Below are 19,442 nucleotides of genomic sequence, written 5' to 3'. Positions count from 1 at the left end.
AAATAAAAATCATTAGAAATCCCGTTGCGCGAATCGCCAGGACGGGATTTCATTTTCATTTTGATTACTTGGAGTGGCACAACTCCAAGTAATTTTGCCAGTTCATCTTTGATCTGATCCAGGGATTCACCACTGGGCAGTCCTTTCATGACAACCTTGAACACACGTTCAGTTTTGGTGTCGTAAGTAAAAAATTTGTGCTTCTTCTCAGTAAGATACTTGAGAAGACATTTAAATCCGTCCAAGGTTTCAGCCAATACACGGCATTCACCCCGACGTCCAATTTGTAGTGAAAACTTAACTTTCACGAAATTCAAAAGTTCCATGCGAAGAGCATGGAAATCGGTAGTGGTTATCACAATAGGGGGAATCTTTTCCTTCTTGGCATTAAGCCGGGAAAGTTTACTAGAATTTTTCTTGGATGATGGATCATTCTCATCATCCGTGAGCAAATCAAATTGATTACTCAAATTAATTTCATCAGAAGGGGGGTCAAGAGTTTGCCCCTTTCTTTTGCGTTTAGGCGCCATGGCGGCAGTAAATTTTTATCCAAATCGACTTCCAAGCAGATTACTATAAGAATCTGAAGGATCGAAGAGGAATTTTCCAAATCGATATCCAAGAAGGATTACCTCGGGTAGGGTCCAAACAAGGATCGAAGAGGAATAAGAGTTGAACAAGGTAGAAAATTTTTACAGGTTGAGCACTGAAAAGTGCTGTTTAAATTTGTTGTAGCTTTAGGTAGTAGTAACACTTCCTTCAGCAAAAAGCAAATAGATCCGCACGGCAAGAGAGCACGATGCGGACTGCGTCTACTGGGTTGATATGTGTTGTCCATTGCCTAGTGTTAATTTTCGTGATCCTTAAAATCATCGTAGTATTTTCTAGAGTCATATTGATTTTTAGCACAGTTCTTTTATTTTCTTGTATAACAGAAGGATACCTCTTTACCATCCCAGAACACAACATGAGACCCGTGGAATTTGATTCTCAACATCTTTTATCAAAAGAAAGGTGTAGAATACATTTACTTTTAGAGAGTCATATTAGCTTTTGTGCAGTTATTTAATTTGTATGCAGTATAAGGGGAATTATGGCAAAGCGGACCTTTTTTTGAAGTTTTTAAAAAGAGGCACTAGAGTGCCAAGGTTACTGATATTCGCTTCATCTCTCTTATATTCGTTCATCGTGTGCGACGGTACTCAAAGCATCGGTATCTCAGCAAAACTCTTGAATGATGTGGATGCCCACATAAAAGCAAATCGTAAATAATGCTCGGTGAGTGAGGAGTGTGAGTGCCGATGCACCGCTCAAACCTTCGGGCTGAGTGCTCTTTTTCTCTTCGTCGTTCGCATCGCGAGCGGTGGAGAGCGTTCTTCGTATGCTTTAGTCTTCATGACGATGCGAATGGTTTTTCGCATCAACGCGATGCTCATGCTTTGATCCTCACGAAGAATATTTGAATATGCTCTAATGATGTCGCACGAAGCGTATTTTCGCTGACAACGTCTCTCCGTCGGGAAGCTATTTTTTCTCTAACGATGTTTCTCATTAATGTTTGTGTAGATGAAACAAAAAATATTCCCTTTTGCACTAGCTCACGGGGCTTATTACGGATGTCACTTCACGGTGAAAAGTTGTCACTTGTCGTCACGGTGAAGTGATTCCCATTTGATTTGTACGGTAATCACGGCTCTTATTCTGAGTATCACTTGCTTATCACCGTGTAGTGACACCCGTAATAAGGCCCCACGTAAACCCACTATCAAAATCAAGACACTCGCCATCACAAGCAACCACACAAAGCCTCGTTCATGAACGATAATACCAAAGATGCTCTTCATGAAGAGGATCAATCCGGGTGTATTCTTCTACAACTGGCATCGCTCGTGAAGAACGATTGTTGGGATCGTGTTGCTGGAAATTTGAGAGTGAACAGATTTTTAGCGATGGGCCCAATCTTAGATCCCCAACATTAGAGCCATTTCCTCTATTACAATAGTGTTCTATACAGTTACTTCAAATTCAAGCGGTAAAGGAGAGGGGCTAAATAGACCAATAGGGGAAAAGGTCTACTTCGGCCTAATCGCCCATTCCCGGCCTATTGAGCACAAAACATCAAATGTATCTATGATTTCGGCGTTAACGTGTCAAACAATAAAATCTCGAAAACAAAAGTCGCACTTGAAGTAAACAAAACGCACACGCGAATTCACTTTTATTTCCGTTCGATAGGCCAAAGAGAATGCCAATGGCGTTTCAATGGCTAATAGGCCCATGAAAACCCGTAGACCAAGTTGAGCCGCCAGAAACAGTTTTGCATTTTCAACAATAAACGAATATTTCGCGACCGTTTATCAGAATTAACGATACATATGGAACGGTAAATAAATTTGGAAGCCATCTGTAATAATAACATTCCGTTTGGTGCTAAACTACGCTAGATTAAGAAAGACTAAGTGTGAGTTGTGCTTAATAGGCCGGGAATGGGGTAATTAACCCTAACTGCAGTGAAATCATTCTTAACTTGAAAATATGTTTCCCAGACATTTTTCATCCATGAAATGATTTTAATTACCCATCGAACGGATCCATTTTATACGAGCATTTACTTAGATCAGTGGTAAATTAAGTGGAAATGGATCAAAATAGGCCACTTCCCGTCATCTGGCGTTGATAAAACCATCGGTTTGTCGTGATTTTTTACCAACGAACAACTTGTTTTTAAGGACCTCAAACAGCGTAAAAATAAGTTCCGTTTTTGGCTCGATTTTGCCCACTGTGCACACTTAGAAATTATCGCCGACTTCGGTAATTTTTACCGAAATCTGAACAGCTAAACTTTTCGGTAAAATTTATGCAATTCAATTCAATTGCTTTTCAGCTACTTTGAAACTAATTCTCCACTAAAATGACAAGATTTGATCATTTAAACAAGATTGCACATGTTTTGATATTATTTTCAGCCAAAACGTAGGGACAAATTACAAAATTAATTTGTTCTGATTGAGTGATTGCCAGACTGCCAAGCCGAAACTGATTATTATTTTCAAAGTCAATAGCCTTTAAAATGAAGGTCAAAGTTTTACCGAACGTTCAGCTGTTCTGATTTCGGTAAAATTTACCGAACACGGAAACAAAATCTTAGTGTGTGTATTGGTTGGCTCTCAATTAATAACTGTGGAACAGAGTCGATGTTGTAATAAGAGTCCCGCGACGAGAAAATGTTGCGAACAAGCAGCACTGTTTGTGATTTATTTTTCGTCAGAATAAACGGCAACCAGATTTTTTGTGTTAGTATCGGATGACTTTCATTCAGAAGTGAAAAATTTCATGTCGATAACGGAGCTTCTGGGAGACAAAAACAATTATAGGACCTGAGAAATGTTCAAACAACTGCTTGGTATAACTTATAAATACTACAATGTACTAGATAAAGCAAAGTAATGTTTTTCATCTAAAATTTCTAAAATATTGTCAGTAATGAATGCAATAATTGTTGTTTCCCTGGCTGTGGAAACAATCATGTTTATTTACTTTGCTTGTTTGGTACCCCGCTTGACAGTTCGATTGGTATTTCTGGCTTCACTCTTGGCGGGACTCTAATTATATACCATTGACTCTGCTGTGGAAGTGCTTCAATAATTCTAAGGTGCTCGTGTATGAGCGTTAATGCCAGCTAGAAGAAGTAGAAGCTACCTAGGTGAAGCAAAATCCATATTTTGAACCACCCTAATATGCACAATAAAATACAGTGCACAATAGAGTGAATATCATTAGTAGCAAGCAAGCAGCCAGACGGTCTCACTGCAGCGAGCCCTTAATTACACCCCCGATATACAAGCGAACAACAGCCGACAAGCACACACACCGGCTAACAAGCTGTAGTTGCAGAGTGGCCGTAGATGATCTCTGGAAGCTGCACTGTCGCTGCCCCCGCTCACTCACCGCTTTTCTATCCGGTTGCGATTATTGAAAAGGTGCAAAAACCCAAACACCAAACCCGGTTATGGAGCAATTTCACTTTCGGTTTTGTTTAGAGATTACAGCAAACTGCACAACTGCAACTTACACGACGGGACCGGTCTTTGTTTGTGCTGCCTGGAGTGAGACGACGGACGGTGGTGGCAGTCTGACTGACTGATTTGCTGAGAGCAGTCCTCCTCGGACGGCGGAGAGATGATGCTCCGTTATCTCCTCACCGTCGTCGGTTTCTATTTCCAGTGTGTAAGACCTGTTCTTACGGAACAACCGACGACGAAGACCTCCACATTTCTCCTCCCATCTCAGACGGATTTGTATGGAAAGCTGTCGACTGCGATAACATGGTGGTTTGAATTGGAGCACTTGGTGTCGTGGGGGCCCATTGATCGCCGGATCTTGTTATCCGAAGATGTGCTATTGAACGTGGTACATGTACCATAACGGGTTGGAAGCTCACAAGGTGGCGAAGATGGTTTGGCCTCGTCAAACAGATTGAAAGGTGCCGTGAAAGGTGCAATAACCTTGACTGATTTAATTATGCAGTGAAATGGGGGAATGAGATTCGTATGGGCGAGCGTATGAGCATAGTTATTTGACTCGGTAAATAATTGATGTTATTATCAACAGCTTAAATTTAGTACCGCTATAGAGTGCCCCAGAAAGTCTTAATCAAGGATGAATTTTCAATTGAACTATCTGCTTTTGAAATCAAAGATTCAAACGCCAATTTTTAAAATCTGTCGGCAAATTAATATAATACATAATTTTCGAGAGTTCAATCCAAGGCCCGTCCCTTCCTTGTATTTGTCACTATGCCTAATTCTGTATCCCTATTAGATTGACGCTTTACCGATCGCATCACTTAGGCTCTGACCCATTTGGTGGATTATTTTAACTTTTGGTTAAAATTTGACAGATGGAAAGTTATCGATTAACCCTGCTATCCGAGCGTGGTTACTTTTGACAGACAAGAAGTTAAATTTTGACAACCTTGGGTCGAAAACCGGTCGATCGACAGCACGGGGATTTTCGAACATAGAAAATAACTTTCGAAATGTCACTTTTAACCACGAGTTAAATTTAACTCGGCAAATGGTTCACAGCCTTAGGCTGTGAACCATTTGCCGAGTTAAATTTAACTCGTGGTTAAAAGTGACATTTCGAAAGTTATTTTCTATGTTCGAAAATCCCTGTGCTGTCGCTCGACCGGTTTTCGAGCCACGGTTGTCAAAAACTAACTTCTTGTCTGTCAGAAATAACCATGCTCGGATAGCAGGGTTAATCGATAACTTTCCATCTGTCAAATTTTAACCAAAAGTTAAAATAATCCACCAAATGGTTCAGAGCCTTAACACAGTGAATCCAGATCAAAAATAACCTGACCCACACTAACACAACGTTCCATCCAATGACAATCGTAGAGACGCAGAGGTAAACACGGCCTCTATTCACGCTATTTCGATGCTACTCATTTTTGAGTCGAAAATCACTCAGTTCAGCCAAAAGGGAAGTTACTCAAAAAATTAGTAAACATGCTTTTACTCAAATTTGAGTAAACGTGCTAATGGATGAAACTGGGTAACGGTTACTCAGATGATGACATTTGTCAACTGAGTAAACCTTACCCATTTCGATATAAACGAATAAATGCCCTAATGAATGCTTTACATATAATTTTTTTCGTCCAGGAAGAAAATAAAAAAAAAATTATGAAAATTATAATTCCATTTGCAATTGAAAGCCATTTATTCACATGCGCTCCTAGTCGCAACCTTACAACAATAATTTCTATTTGTCTTCCGGTGCCGGTCCCATCTTGCATTCCGCGTACTTGTTGGTTAACACTCCGAATACGATGCCTCCGAAAAACGTGTAACGGCAAGTTTACAATGGCACAACTTAGCCATTTCTTAATGAATTTCAAAAATTGTGGTACCTTTAGAATTCCTAGGGTTTCTAGATGATTTTGATTGCAAAAAACTTGAAAATAGAGTCGTCTACTTTTTTAAAAAGCGAAAAGAGTTGTTACACGTTTTTTTGAAAGGTGTGTTTGTAGGGTTTTGCAAGTGGTGCAAGATCTGTAATTTAGATTAATGGGCACAAATGTTCACAATTAACCAGAATACAGTCATGGTTCCTATATATGGATCCTGGAGACAACGGAACGGTCCTCGAAAAATCCGGAACATCCGTAAAAATGGTCAATCCATGATCCTGATCCTAGCGCTCTGCGGTTTTTTGAAAACATTAGGAACTGTGATATAAACAAATATTTGGGGTCGTGACATAAACATGTACCTGGATGACCATGGGACCGTCCTCCGGAAGTTCCGGAACATCCGTAAAAGTGGACAATCCATGAATCTGATCCTAGAGCTCCGTGTTTTTTTTTTAACATTAGGATCTGTGATATAAGAATGAATTTGGGTCATGGACCAAGATGGCCATCGGACCACCAGTGGAAGATCCGGAACATCCGTAAAAGTAGTAAATCCACGATCCTGATCCTAGAGCTCCGCGTTTTTTTATAAACATTAGGAACTGTGATGATAGAAAGAATTTAGGCTTGTGACATAAACATGAACCTGGATGTCCATGGGACCGTCCTCCGAAAGATCCGGAACATTCGTGAAAGTGGAAAATTAACGAAACTGATCTTAGATCTCCGTGGTTTTCTTGAAAACGTTAGGAACTATGATATTAGAATGATTTTGGGATCGTGACATAAACATGGACCCAGATGGCCATCGGAACGTCCTCCGCAAGATCCGAAAAATTCCGCAGTTTTTGAAAAAAAACACTAAGAACTGAGATGATAGAATGATTTTGGGGTCGTGACCTAAACATAGATCTTGTTGGCCATGAGACCGTCCTCTGGAAGATCCGGAACATCCGTGAAAGTGGAAAATTCTCGAAACTGATCCGAGAGCTCTCGGGTTTTCTTGAAAACGTTAGGAACTGTGATATTAGAATGATTTTGGGATCGTGACATAAACATGGACCCAGATGGCCATCGGAACGTCCTCCGGAAGATCCGAAAATTCCGTAAAAGTGGTCAATGTATGGAACTGATCCTAGAGCTCCACGGTTTTTTTTTTTCGAAAACACTTGGAACTGTGATATATAAATTAATTTGCAGTCGTGACATAAACATGTACCCAGAAGGCCATGGGATCGTCCTCCGCAAGATCTAGAACATCTTTAAAAATGGGCAACCCTCGAAACTGATCCTAGAGTTCTACGGTTTTTTTCGAAAGCATGTGGAACTGCGATATAAGAAATATTTTGGAGTCATGACATAAACATGGACCCAAATGGCCATGGGGCCATCCTCTGGTATGTCCAGAACATCCGTAAAAGAGGTTAATCAATGAAACTGATTCTAAACATTAGGAACTGTGATATAAGAATGAATTTGTGATCGTGACTTAAACATGTACCCAGATAGCCATGGGACCATCGTCCGGAAGATCAACAACATCCGTAAAATGGTCACTCCATAAAATTGAGAGGTGGAAGCATTACTATGACGAGCACCTCAACGGTGATGCAGCAGAAAATGAAGGTGGCACGGCAACAGACCTTGGAGCACGTGCAGGAGACGACAGGCTACTGGCCCCTGATCTTCAAGAAGTTGAGGAGGAGATCGGTCGACTGAAGAACAACAAAGCAACTGGTGTAGATCAACAACCAAGTGAGCTATAAAAATACGGTGGTGAAGCACTGGCTAGAGAGCTGCACTGGGTAATTGCCAAGATTTGGGAGAAGGGGATATTACCGGAGGAGTGAAGCAAGGTGTTGTATGCCCAATCTACAAAAAGGACTGCAATGCCCAATCTACAAGTTGGATTGCTGCAACTACCGCGCGATCACACTGCTGAGCGCCGCTTACAAGGTACTCTCCCAAATTCTATGCCACCGCCTGTCACCATTTGCAAGAGATTTCTTGGGCAATATTCGCGATTTGGCAGGTTCTGCAGAAATGCCACAAATACAACTGGCTTACACATCATTTGTTCATCGATTTCAAATCCGCATACGGCACAATCGATCGTGATCAGCTATGGCAGATTATGCCCGAGTACGGATTTCCAGATAAACTGACGCGATTGGTCAAGGCAACGATAGATCGAGTGATGTGCGTTGTTCGAGTATCGGGGACACTCTCGAGTCCCTTTGAATCTCGAAGGGGGCTACGGCAAGGTGATGGACTTTCATGTCTGCTATTCAACATCGCGTTAGAAGGTGTGATCAGAAGAGCAGGGATAGACACGAGTGGTACGATCTTCAGGAAGTCCATCCAGCTTCTTGGCTTCGCCGATGACATCGACATCATGGCACGGAACTTTGAGACGTTGGCGGAAACGTACATCAGACTGAAAGCTGAAGCTAGGCGGATTGGACTTGCCATCAACGCATCAAAGACAAAATACATGAAAGGAAGAGGTTCTAGGGAAGACAATGTTAGCCTCCCACCCCGAGTTCAGATTGACGGTGACGAAAGCGAGGTGGTCGATGAGTTCGTGTATTTGGGCTCACTGGTGACCGTCGAAAATGATACCAGCAGATAATTTCAAAGACGCATTATGGCAGGGAATCGTGCCTACTTTGGACTCCGGAGGACGCTCCGGTCGAATAAAATTCGCCACAAAGTTGACTATCTAAAAGACGCTGATTAGACCGGTGGCCGTCTACTGCCACGAGACCGTGACTATGCTCGTGGAGGACAAACGCGCCCTTGGATGACGGAACGTGGAGGAAGCGAATGAACCAAGAATTGCACCAGCTGTTGGGAGAACCATCCATCGTTCACATTGCAAAAATTGGGCGACTACGGTAGGCTGGGCATGTCGTAAGAATGTCGCACGACGACGCAGTGAAAATGGTTCTCGAAAGCGCCCCAACAGGAACAAGAAAAAAAGGCGCGCAGCGCGCAAGGTGGATCGACCAAGTAGAAGGTGATCTGCGGACCCTTCGCAGACTACGAGGCTGGCAAAGTCTGGCCATGGATCGAGTAGAGTGGAAACGACATCTTCGGACAGCAGAGGACAACAAGGCCTTAGCTCGATTGCAAGCCATAAAATTGATCCAAGAACGAAAAACCGTGGAACTGTGATATTAGAATGAATTTGGAGTCTGAAAATAAACATGGAACCGAATGACCATGGGACAGTCCTTGGAAAGATCCGTAAAAATGAACCTGGATGGCCATTGGAACGTCCTTCAGAAGATCCTGATCATCCGTAAAAGTGGATCATCGATGAAACTGTGAAAAAACCGTGGTTTTTTTTCGAAAACTCTTGGAACTGTGATTTAAGATAGAATTTAGGGTCGTGACATAAACATGGATCCGGATGGCCATGAGACTGTCCTCCAAAAGATCGGGAACATCCGTAAATTTATCATACTGAGAAACTGATCCTAGAGCTCTGCAGTTCTTTTTTAAATACTGTGATATAAGAAACCTCTGGATCACTTTTACGGATGTTCCGTATCTTCCGGAGGACGGTCCTATGGCCATCCAGGTCCGTGTTTTTTTTTTTATCTTTATTAAGGAGACTTTCAGCCCTGGGCTGGTTCGTCTCCGGTACGTGTTTATGTCATGACCCTGAATTCTTTCTTATACCACATGCTTTCGAAAAAACCGTAGAACTCTAGGATCTTTTTCAAAGATTGACCATTTTTAAAGATGTTCTAGATCTTGCGGAGGACGGTCCCATGGCCTTCTAGGTACATGTTTATGTCACGACCGCAAATTAATTTATATATGAAAGTTCCAAGTGATTTCGAAAAAACCTTGGAGCTCTAGGGTCAGTTTCATACAATGACCACTTTTACGGAATTTTCGGATCTTGCGGAGGACGGTCCGATGGCCATCTGGGTCCATGTTTATGTGACGATCCCAAATTCATTCTAATATCGCAGTTCCTAACGTTTTCAAGAAAACCACGGAGCTCTCGGATCAGTTTCGTGAATTTTCCACTTTCACGGGTGTTCCGGATCTTTTGGAGGACGGTCCCATGCCCATCAAGGTCCATGTTTATGTCATGACCCCAAATTCATTCTATCATCTCAGGTCTTAGTGTTTTTTTATTCAAAAACTGCGGAGCTCTAGGATCATTTTCATTGTTTGACCACTTTCACGGATGTTCCGGATCTTCCGGAGGATGGTACTATGGACATCCAGATTCATGTTTATGTCACAAGCTCAAATTATTTCTATCATCACAGTTCCTAATGTATTCAAGAAAACCACGGAGCTCTAAGATCAGGATCGTGGATTTACTACTTTTACGGATGTTCCGGATCTTCCGCTGGCGGTCCGATGGCCATCTTGGTCCATGATCCAAATTCATTCTTATATCACAGATCCTAATTTAAAAAAAACGCGTAGCTCTAGGATCAGTTTCATGGGTTGATCACTTTTACGGATGTTCCGGATCTTCCGGAGGACGGTCCCATGGCCATCCAGGTACATGTTTATGTCACGACCCCAAATATTTGTTTATATCACAGTTCCTAATGTTTTCAAAAAAACCGCAGAGCTCTAGGATCAGGATCATGGATTGACCATTTTTACGGATGTTCCGGATTTTTCGAGGACCGTTCCGTTGTCTCCAGGATCCATATATAGGAACCATGACTGTATTCTGGTTAATTGTGAACATTTGTGCCCATTAATCTAAATTACAGATCTTGCACCACTTGCAAAACCCTACAAACACACCTTTCAAAAAAACGTGTAACAACTCTTTTCGCTTTTTAAAAAAGTAGACGACTCTATTTTCAAGTTTTTTGCAATCAAAATCATCTAGAAACCCTAGGAATTCTAAAGGTACCACAATTTTTGAAATTCATTAAGAAATGGCTAAGTTGTGCCATTGCAAACTTGCCGTTACACGTTTTTCGGAGGCTTCGTAGTCGGCGTAAAGTTTTTTACCCACCGTATTCGGAGTGTTAAGAAACCGGGGATCTCTCCCGTCTCAGCGAGCAGTCTCTGTCGCACCTTATCTTGATTCCGCATAAACTCCCACTTTTTCAGATAAATTTCGTAGGATCGGTACTTGGTGTAGAACGGAGGCAACTTCATCTTCTTCTTCAGTTGAACCTTACCATCCATGCAGGATTGCGTAAAGTCAAGGATTTTATTGCTTTCCAATTCATCCTGGGTTCGGCAAGCGGCTGGACTTGCGACCACTTTCGGAAAATTACCATTCTCCTGACGAAGGTCAACGACGTGCAATCATTTGGATTCTGCAATTTGCTGATGATTCCTTTTTTCTAACAAACCAATGAAGAATGCCTTGATCACATTAATCGAGCCCTTGCATTTTGCGCGAAGATCATTCATTCCTATCACTTCGCAAACGGCCTTGATGGCTCGATTACATTTCAAGCCGTAGCCTTCCGGTTTACGCTCGACGAAAATATCTGTCGTACCAAAAGCACTATAGAAGTCGTGGAAAACAGTATGACCATTGCACAGCTCGAAATGCATCAATCCAGTGCCAACATTTCAAAGGGGCGTAATTGCATTTGTGAACAATGGCTTTACCCGTTGATTTCACCAACAGGTAGAGGAATGTTTCCTCTACTAGCTAGCGTTAATAATTTGGAGGGGCGAGCTTTTAGTTGCGAGAAATCGACGTTCGATTCTTTACAAAAGCAAATACGCCCCTTTGAAATGTTGGCACTGAATTTCTGACCGGCATGATTTTTTGCCTGTCGCAACGCTGCTTTAATATCGATGGTTTTGATGAATCCGAATCCTGCCAAACCGTCGTCACTGTCATTGCTGAAACGAGTCTCTTCCGACTAAGATTGCCCTTCATATTGATAACGGTCTTCAGTTCCAAACATTTGGTGTCGAATCCTTCAAACTAGTCCTCTCCAACTGCATGCGGCGGTCTTATACTACGGCTAGAAATTTTATATCCAGATCAACCTCGCTCAAGGGGACTGAGCTTCATCCGTTTGAAGTTCACCATCTAATCGCGAATCTTCTTGAGCTTGGCTTCCCGCTCCTTATCTTCCGGAAGCTGCTGCTGTTGGACAAGCTCTCGACCTCGAATAATCGGCGCTGACAATCCTGGCCATACAATGTTGGCCTTACCGAAACCAAGCACCTGTCCGGATCCCTTGCCTCGTCTTCGTTTCTTGCCGACATTACTAACCGAAATGATTTATATCAGAACCATTTACCCACACAGAAATTCAAAACAACCCAAAATTAAGTTCTTTTCACTCATCTCCCATGTTCCGTACGATAAGCCAAATTTGGGTAAACCGGCTCAAAGTACACAGAAATTCAAAACAACCCAAAATTAAGTTCTTTTCACTCATCTCCCATGTTCCGTACGATAAGCCAAATTTGGGTAAACCGGCTCAAAGTAGTTTGCATTTAAGCACGGCAAAAAAAATTACCCATCGCTAAGTTATTTTCAATTTTTTCTACCCAAAATTAAGTTCAATTAACTCAAATTTGGGTATATCGCATATTACTCAATTTTGGCTTCTTGTACGGAACTAGACGGTTGAGTCGAATCTTTCGTTCTATTTTTGACAACAATAGCGAGAGGAAATGAAACGGGCAGAGGTCAAATAACTCAAATTTGAGTTTAAAAAACCCAAGCGGTGGGTAGTTTTGTTTTTCTGTGCAGAATCTGGGTAGATTCCACTCATCGGAGCAAAACCAGTTCACTAATTTTTTGACAACTCCACACGGTAAGAAAAAATACTCAAAATTAAGTTAAAAAAAACTCAACGTTGGGTTCTATCATTTGAGGTCCGCCGTTGAGTAAATCAGAAAAGCGGCGTTGGTTAAAATTTACTCAACTATTGAGTAATAATAAATGTACTCAAATATAAGTTTATTTTCATTGAGGTTGCTCTTATGCGCCTTTAACCATTTCATGTTCCCAAGCGTTGATAGACGAGTGGTCAACACATGGGCCCCGTAATCTCAACGTTCATGGTTCGGTTCCAATCTGCTCCGTTTTATTATTGTTTTGTCAACTTGGTCAACGTGGATTAAAAATCAGGATTACTCAAAATTGAGTTTTCTTCTTTAACTTAATTTTACCAGCCCCACGGAAGCCACGTGATGAGTGAAAGGAACTCAATTTTGGGTATTTTTTTTCTTACCGTGATACAGCATGCAAAAATTAGTGCGATCTACCCAGTCACTGAGTAGCCTCGAAATAGCGTGTAGAGATTAGTGACGTTTAACGCACGCACACTAGCGGGAGCAACGCCGTGTAAAGTTGTTTATTATTTTCCTCTGCAGCCATGGCTAACCTAAAAAATGTATGAAAGTAGATCTGTCAAAATGAGTTTGACACAAGGGGGGGGGGGGGGAGATGGCTGTCAAATACGAACAATCGTCGCCTACCTCGCATAACTGGTTCCAAACGTAAACAAGCCATAAGAAACCTACAGGGTTTGTTTACGTTTGGAACCAATTTCATACAAGAATGATCAGTAGGCTGATTTGACAGCACGTCCCTCCCCAGGTTTGACATCGATTTGTTATGTATTTTTCCTCGCTCTCACATATCGCACCAATACAACCGGACGTGAAAATCTCTATAACAACGATTTTCATTCTAATCATCCTTCCCCATCCCAAAAGACGTGTGGGCGTGGCCGGCGCCGGTGCTGATCTATAAATAGCTTGAATTAGTGAACTTGCACTTTGAGATAAGCTAATGGCAAGCGCCATCTATGTGGTTCTCTGTGCAATTCCAGTTGCTGTGATCAGAAACGGAGTAGCAACTACGATATCCACGATCTTTTAACACTCCGAATACGATGCCTCCGAAAAACGTGTAACGGCAAGTTTGCAACGGCATAACCTAACCATTTCTTGATAATTTGCAAAAATTGTGGTGTCTCTAGAACTCCTGGGGTCTGTAGATTATTTTGATTGTAACATTGTTGAAAATAGAGTTGCCTACTTTTTCGAAAAGCGAAAAGAGTCGTTACACGTTTTTTTCAAAGGTGTGTTTATAGATTTTGCAAGTGGCTTAAATATCATCCATAATTGAGATTAATGTTCATAATGGATCATTTTAGATGGCTGAGTTTTGAACCCACCACAGTTTTCATTTGGCGCTACTGTATACGGACGAACCAATGTAAAATACTGTGGTAGCCACAGTACGGTGCTGTCAAAACCTCAGCATCTTCAATGATCCATTAGCCAGAATACAGTCATGGTTCCTATATATGGATCCTGGAAACAACGGGACGGTCATCCGCGAGAACCGGAATATCCGTAAAATGGGTCAATCCACGAAACTGATCCTAGAGCTCCGCGTTTTTTTTTTTTTTTGAAAACACTTGGAACTGTGATAAGGCCTGTATTCGAAAAAAAAAAGCACCAGACAAAAGTGTTCGCCAAAAAATTATTTTAAGTCGGATTTTCTTGAAACTTTCAGGGAATGAGCTAATACATATGGATTATGTTTCGGCATAATTACTTTATTCAATTTCTTTTCCATCGCTGAAAGCCCACACCTTTCCCTTAAGACCCCTCATTACATTTGTGCAATGGTGGAGCTGACCTTTTGGTCACTTTCATCCATTCTTTCTTCAACTCCAGCTCGTTCTTAAACACCTTGAACGATTTTCGAACTTTGGCCTTCATTATGGCTCAAAATTGTTCCACCGGAATTTGGGGGGTTGGCGGTTTTTGGTACAAAAACAACGTTATTTTATTTTTTTAAACTTTATTTAAGATATTTTTTGCATTAGGCTAGTTCATCTCTAAACAACGTTATTGTCTCTGTACCAATCCAACGTCGATCGCGCGTAATGGCATGATGCCAGGTCCGGCCAAAATAATGTCTCGCCTCCGTGGGACCGCAGGAAGCGCAACAGACGCTTCTGGAGCCACTCGGTGCGGTAAATTTCGCTGTTGATGGTTCCCATTGTGATGTACGGTTTGCTCAGTTTACCGCATTGGCATATGGCCTGCCAGAGCAAGTATTTTTTGGCAAATTTGTCCACTTTCTTCTTCCTTATGTCTTCCGGAACATCAAACTGTGATTTGGCAACGTAGAACTCCAGCCCCGGTATCTGCTTTGCGTCTGCCTTGATGTAGGTTTCGTCATCCATAACCACACACATCGGTTTCGTTAACCACTCTCGATACAGCTTATTTGCGCGGGATTGGCCGCCGTGTTTTGTTGATCACGCCGGTTCGGTGCCTTCCGGACCTTTAATACACGAAGCCCAGCTCGGTTCATGGTTTGCTGAACGAACCAGGCGGAACACTTTGCCTTCAGAGCCGCGTCGCGAATCGAAAGGTTCGGATTACGCTTGAAATAATCCAACGCCTTTTGGGCCTTCACAGGGTCAGCTGTCTTCGATTTTCTTCCACTTCCAGCCCGCCGCTCGGTCGTCTGGGACTCCTTAAACGATTTTACCACCCGAGACACAGTTGTATGGGTGATTCCCAGTTGTCTTCCGATCCATCTCATGGTCGCAGTCGGATTCTCCATGACGGCGCGCAAAATTCTCCAACGATTTTCTTCTTGTTTCGATGACATCTCAATAACCGCTGAACCGATTGTTATGAAATTTTGCACATGTAAACAATTCACTCCAAACTAGTTATACCCAGATTTTCATCAATTTTACCCACGGATAAAAAAGTTACACACGGATAAAAATGGTGCATTTTTTTCGAGTACAAGCCTTATAAGAAAGAATTTGGGGTCGTGACATAAACATAGCCCCGGATGGCCATAGGACCATCCTCCGGGATCCGAAACAGCCATGAAACTGATCCTAGAGCTCTACAGTTTTTTTTTTCGAAAACAAATGAAACTGTGATATAAGAAAGAATTTGTGGTCGGACATAGACATGGCCCGGATGGCTATGGAACCGTTCTTCGGAAGATTCAGAGCATCCGTAAAATTGGTTCATCCATGCATCTGATTCTAGAGCTCAGCGTTTTTTTTTTAATCTCTTGGATCTGTGATATAAGAAAGAAATAGTTCGTGACGTAAACATGAACCTGGATGGCCATGAGACCGTCCTCTGGAAGATCTGGAAAATCCTTAAAAGTGGTAAATGCATGAAACTGATCCTAGAGCTTCGCAGTTTACTTTAAAAAAATATTAGGAACTGTGTTATAAGAATGAATTTGGAGTCGTGACATAAACATGGATCCGGAATGCCCCATGTCCATCTGGATTAATTGTTACGTCACAACCCAAAATTCTTTCTTATATCATAGTTCCAAGTGTTTAAAAAAGAACTGTGGAGCTCTAGGGTCAGTTTCACCGATTGAACAATTTACGGATGTTCCAGATCTTTTGGAGGACAGTCCCATGGCCATCCATGGCCAATGTTTATGTCACGACCCTAAATTCTATCTTATATCACAGTTCCATATTTTTCGAAAAAAAAAAATCACCGTTTTTCACAGTTTCATGTATGAACCACTTTTACGGATGTTCCGGATTTTCCGGATGACGGTTCAATGGCCATCAAGGTTCATGTTTATGTCACGACCCCAAATTCTTTCACATATCAAAGTGTGAAGTGTTTTCGTGAAAACCGGGAGCTCTAGAATCAGCATCATCGATGGACCACTTTTACGGATCTTCTGGAAGACGGTCCCATGGTCATTCGGGTTCATGCTTATGTTACGACCCCAAATTATTACTTATATCACAGTTCTGAATGTTTTCGAAAAAAAAGCCGCGGAGTTAGGATAGCGTTAGCCTTCTAGGTACATGTTTATGTCATGAACCCCACATTAATTTGTGTATGACAGTTGCAAGTGTTTTCGAAAAAAAAAAACCGCGGAGCTCTAGGATCAGTTTCCTAGATTGACCCATTTTACGGATGTTCCGGATCTTTCGTGGACCGTTCCGTTGTCTCCAGGATCCATACATAGGAACCATGACTGTATTCTGGTTCATGTGTGTCCATTAATTTCAGTGGCGTCCCGTAACCTCACTTTTTACCTGTGCACCAACTTTCAAAACCAGATTTAATGCCATATTCGTACTCGAATCGGTCGAAAAATATACTTAATCTTACTTAATATACTAGTTTACTCGATATCTATCCAATGCAAGCAATATTTTGATAATTGCTTATGTTTTGAGAGTTGGTGCGCAGGTAGATTGAGGTTAAGGAAACGCCTCTGATTAATCTAAATTATGGATCTTAAGCCACTTTTAAAACCGAAAACACACCTTTAAAAAAAAGTGTAATAGCTCTTTCCGCTTAAAAAAAGACGACTCTGTTTTCAATAATTTCACAATCAAAATAATCTACAGACCCTAGGAATTATAGAGGTGGTACAATATTTTAAATTCATCAAGAAATGGCTAAGTTATGTCATTGCAAACTTGCCGTTAGACCAACAATCAATATGAAATTATCGATATTAAAATGGCTCACTACTTGACTAGCCTATTGGTCCCAAGCAAATCGATTAACGTATCCCATTCCAGACGAAATTCTAGTACTACACAATGTCAATTATGAACTATCAATTCGACAGTGAGCATTCATAAGGGCGTATACGCGATGATCGATTCTCTTCATCGATTTTCTCTTTTGTTAATAACTCGCTAGATTTAACGTTTGTCGGTGCGTTTGCTGTTGCTTTTGATAGCCAATGCAACCTGTTACAACTCTACTTTGAATAAATTCTACAAAATTGTTTCGCTTAGCTGTAGCAATGCAAAGAGAAAATCGATGAAGAGAATCGATCATCGCGTATAGGCCCTTATGCATGCTCACTGTCGAATTATCATCTTTGAAGTTACCGCATTTTTATTTTTATTCTAGAAACGTCCTGAAATCTTACCAATTTCCATGAAAATATGGACTTACAAATATGGATGGAAATATTGACAATACTTCTGCCGTGTAACACCGTTTATTTTACAACGATAATTAACCTTAACCAACCTTAACCAATTTGTGCTTGATGTATCATATAATTTTGAAATCCCCACAGATTGATCGACTGTTTTCTTATCACTCTGGAAAACAAATTATCATCCAAAGAGGAAACAAACAAAAAACATCAGGCAAATTAGCGTTAATTAAAAACAAGTTTCCTTCATCCGCATCCACGCCTTTTCCCATCCCATGGGCAATGGCAAACAGAAAAACAATTGCAACAATTAGCAGACAGTTTCCAGCGTATTTTTTTTTAATTGCATCACATCGCATTTTCTTACCATTTGTTTTCTGCTTCTTTTCTCTTCCCTTTCCGCTTCCGTACGACAGCTGGGCAGCATCGACGGTTATGACGCGCCAAAATCGAATCCCGGTCAACCTCAGGGACGAAACTGCCGAGGAAGGCGACTCATCCGATCAGGAACCAAGGCCGGTGCTGATTCCCCTCTGGGACATGGCTAACCATATCAACGGACAGATTACCACCGGCTACAACGAGCAGCTGCAACAAGTGGAAAGCCAAACATTGAAGCCCTTTGCGAAAGGGGAACAGATCTTCATCCACTACGGCAACCGGACCAATGCGGACTTTTTGGTTCACAATGGGTATTTGTTTTTATTGTAGCTATTCTTGGAAATTTTTAATTTACCATTCGCTTTCCCTACAGATTCGTGTTTCCAGATAATAGCAACAGCAGCGTGATAATCCAGCTTGGTCTTAACTGCGGAGTGGAGCTGTTCGATGAACGGAAACAGCTACTAGAAAAGCTTAATCTCCCGATAGCCGGAGAGTTCGCCGTCATCCGAGGCCCCGACTGCATCCCTGCCGATCTGCTAGGGTTTGCTCGGGTGTTCAACATGACCAAAGATCAACTTGCCCACTGGATCGCCCAAGAGGAACAGGTCGTCCAAACTCTTCTTGACCCCGAAGACTGCAACCTGGAAGAATCACTGAAAGAAAAGGTGTGGAAATTCCTGTCCATCCGATTGCAGCTGGTCATGCGGATGAGTGGGACCACGCTGGAACAGGATGAGGCCCTACTTGCTAACCACGGCCAGAAAGGTACACCAAAGCTGGGTCACATCAAAACCATGCTGGTGCAGTATCGGGTTGTAGAGAAACGAATTCTCACCGAAGCCGTCGAGTACTGCAAGCAGAAGGAGGAAGCTGTCATGAAATGAGCAATCCAGGGTTACATTTAGAATGCTTTCGTTATTTTAGCTAGTGAGGATTTCTTTGTTTCCCTTTCATTATTCCATTTATTAGCCCACAGTCATTAGAAGAGCGCTCTTTCCTAGTCTCGATGCTTAGCTAGAAGCTTTGTTCCGAATATTTTCCTCAATTAGCTGAACAAACTTAGGATCTGTAATTGCTTTGCAATGCTGCGAATACCAGTATTTAGTTTATTTGGCGAATCCCGAATTTCTTAGGCTCTGCACCTCTGTACCTAGAATCATTTTTGCTAATTTGATAACAAAGAATCCGGAGTCATTTTCGGAAATCAAGTTGCGCACGTCACACAGT

General features: G+C 41.7%; 1 protein-coding gene and 1 pseudogene across 1 annotated transcript in view; one reads left to right on the top strand and one right to left on the bottom strand.

Moving 5' to 3' along the window:
- LOC135698966 (actin-histidine N-methyltransferase-like) overlaps positions 1–19,442 on the top strand; it is a 326,729-nt gene extending 307,287 nt beyond the window's left edge. Inside the window, exons 2-3 of the mRNA XM_065219132.1 lie at positions 18,248–18,523; positions 18,586–19,442. Of these exons, the coding sequence (XP_065075204.1) occupies positions 18,248–18,523; positions 18,586–19,099 (790 nt within the window). The 3' untranslated portion in view covers positions 19,100–19,442. The remainder of the gene's footprint in view (positions 1–18,247; positions 18,524–18,585) is intronic.
- LOC135698924 (small ribosomal subunit protein uS5m-like) lies at positions 5,773–12,164 on the bottom strand (annotated as a pseudogene).

Source organism: Ochlerotatus camptorhynchus, unplaced genomic scaffold (genome assembly GCF_037179485.1).
Source record: "Ochlerotatus camptorhynchus isolate MF236.1 unplaced genomic scaffold, CSIRO-AGI_Acam_v1.1 ptg000099l, whole genome shotgun sequence".
Classification (NCBI taxonomy): Eukaryota; Metazoa; Arthropoda; class Insecta; order Diptera; family Culicidae; genus Ochlerotatus; species Ochlerotatus camptorhynchus.
Note: the sequence above shows the minus strand (reverse complement) of the source record. Positions and strands in the feature narration are given on the sequence as shown.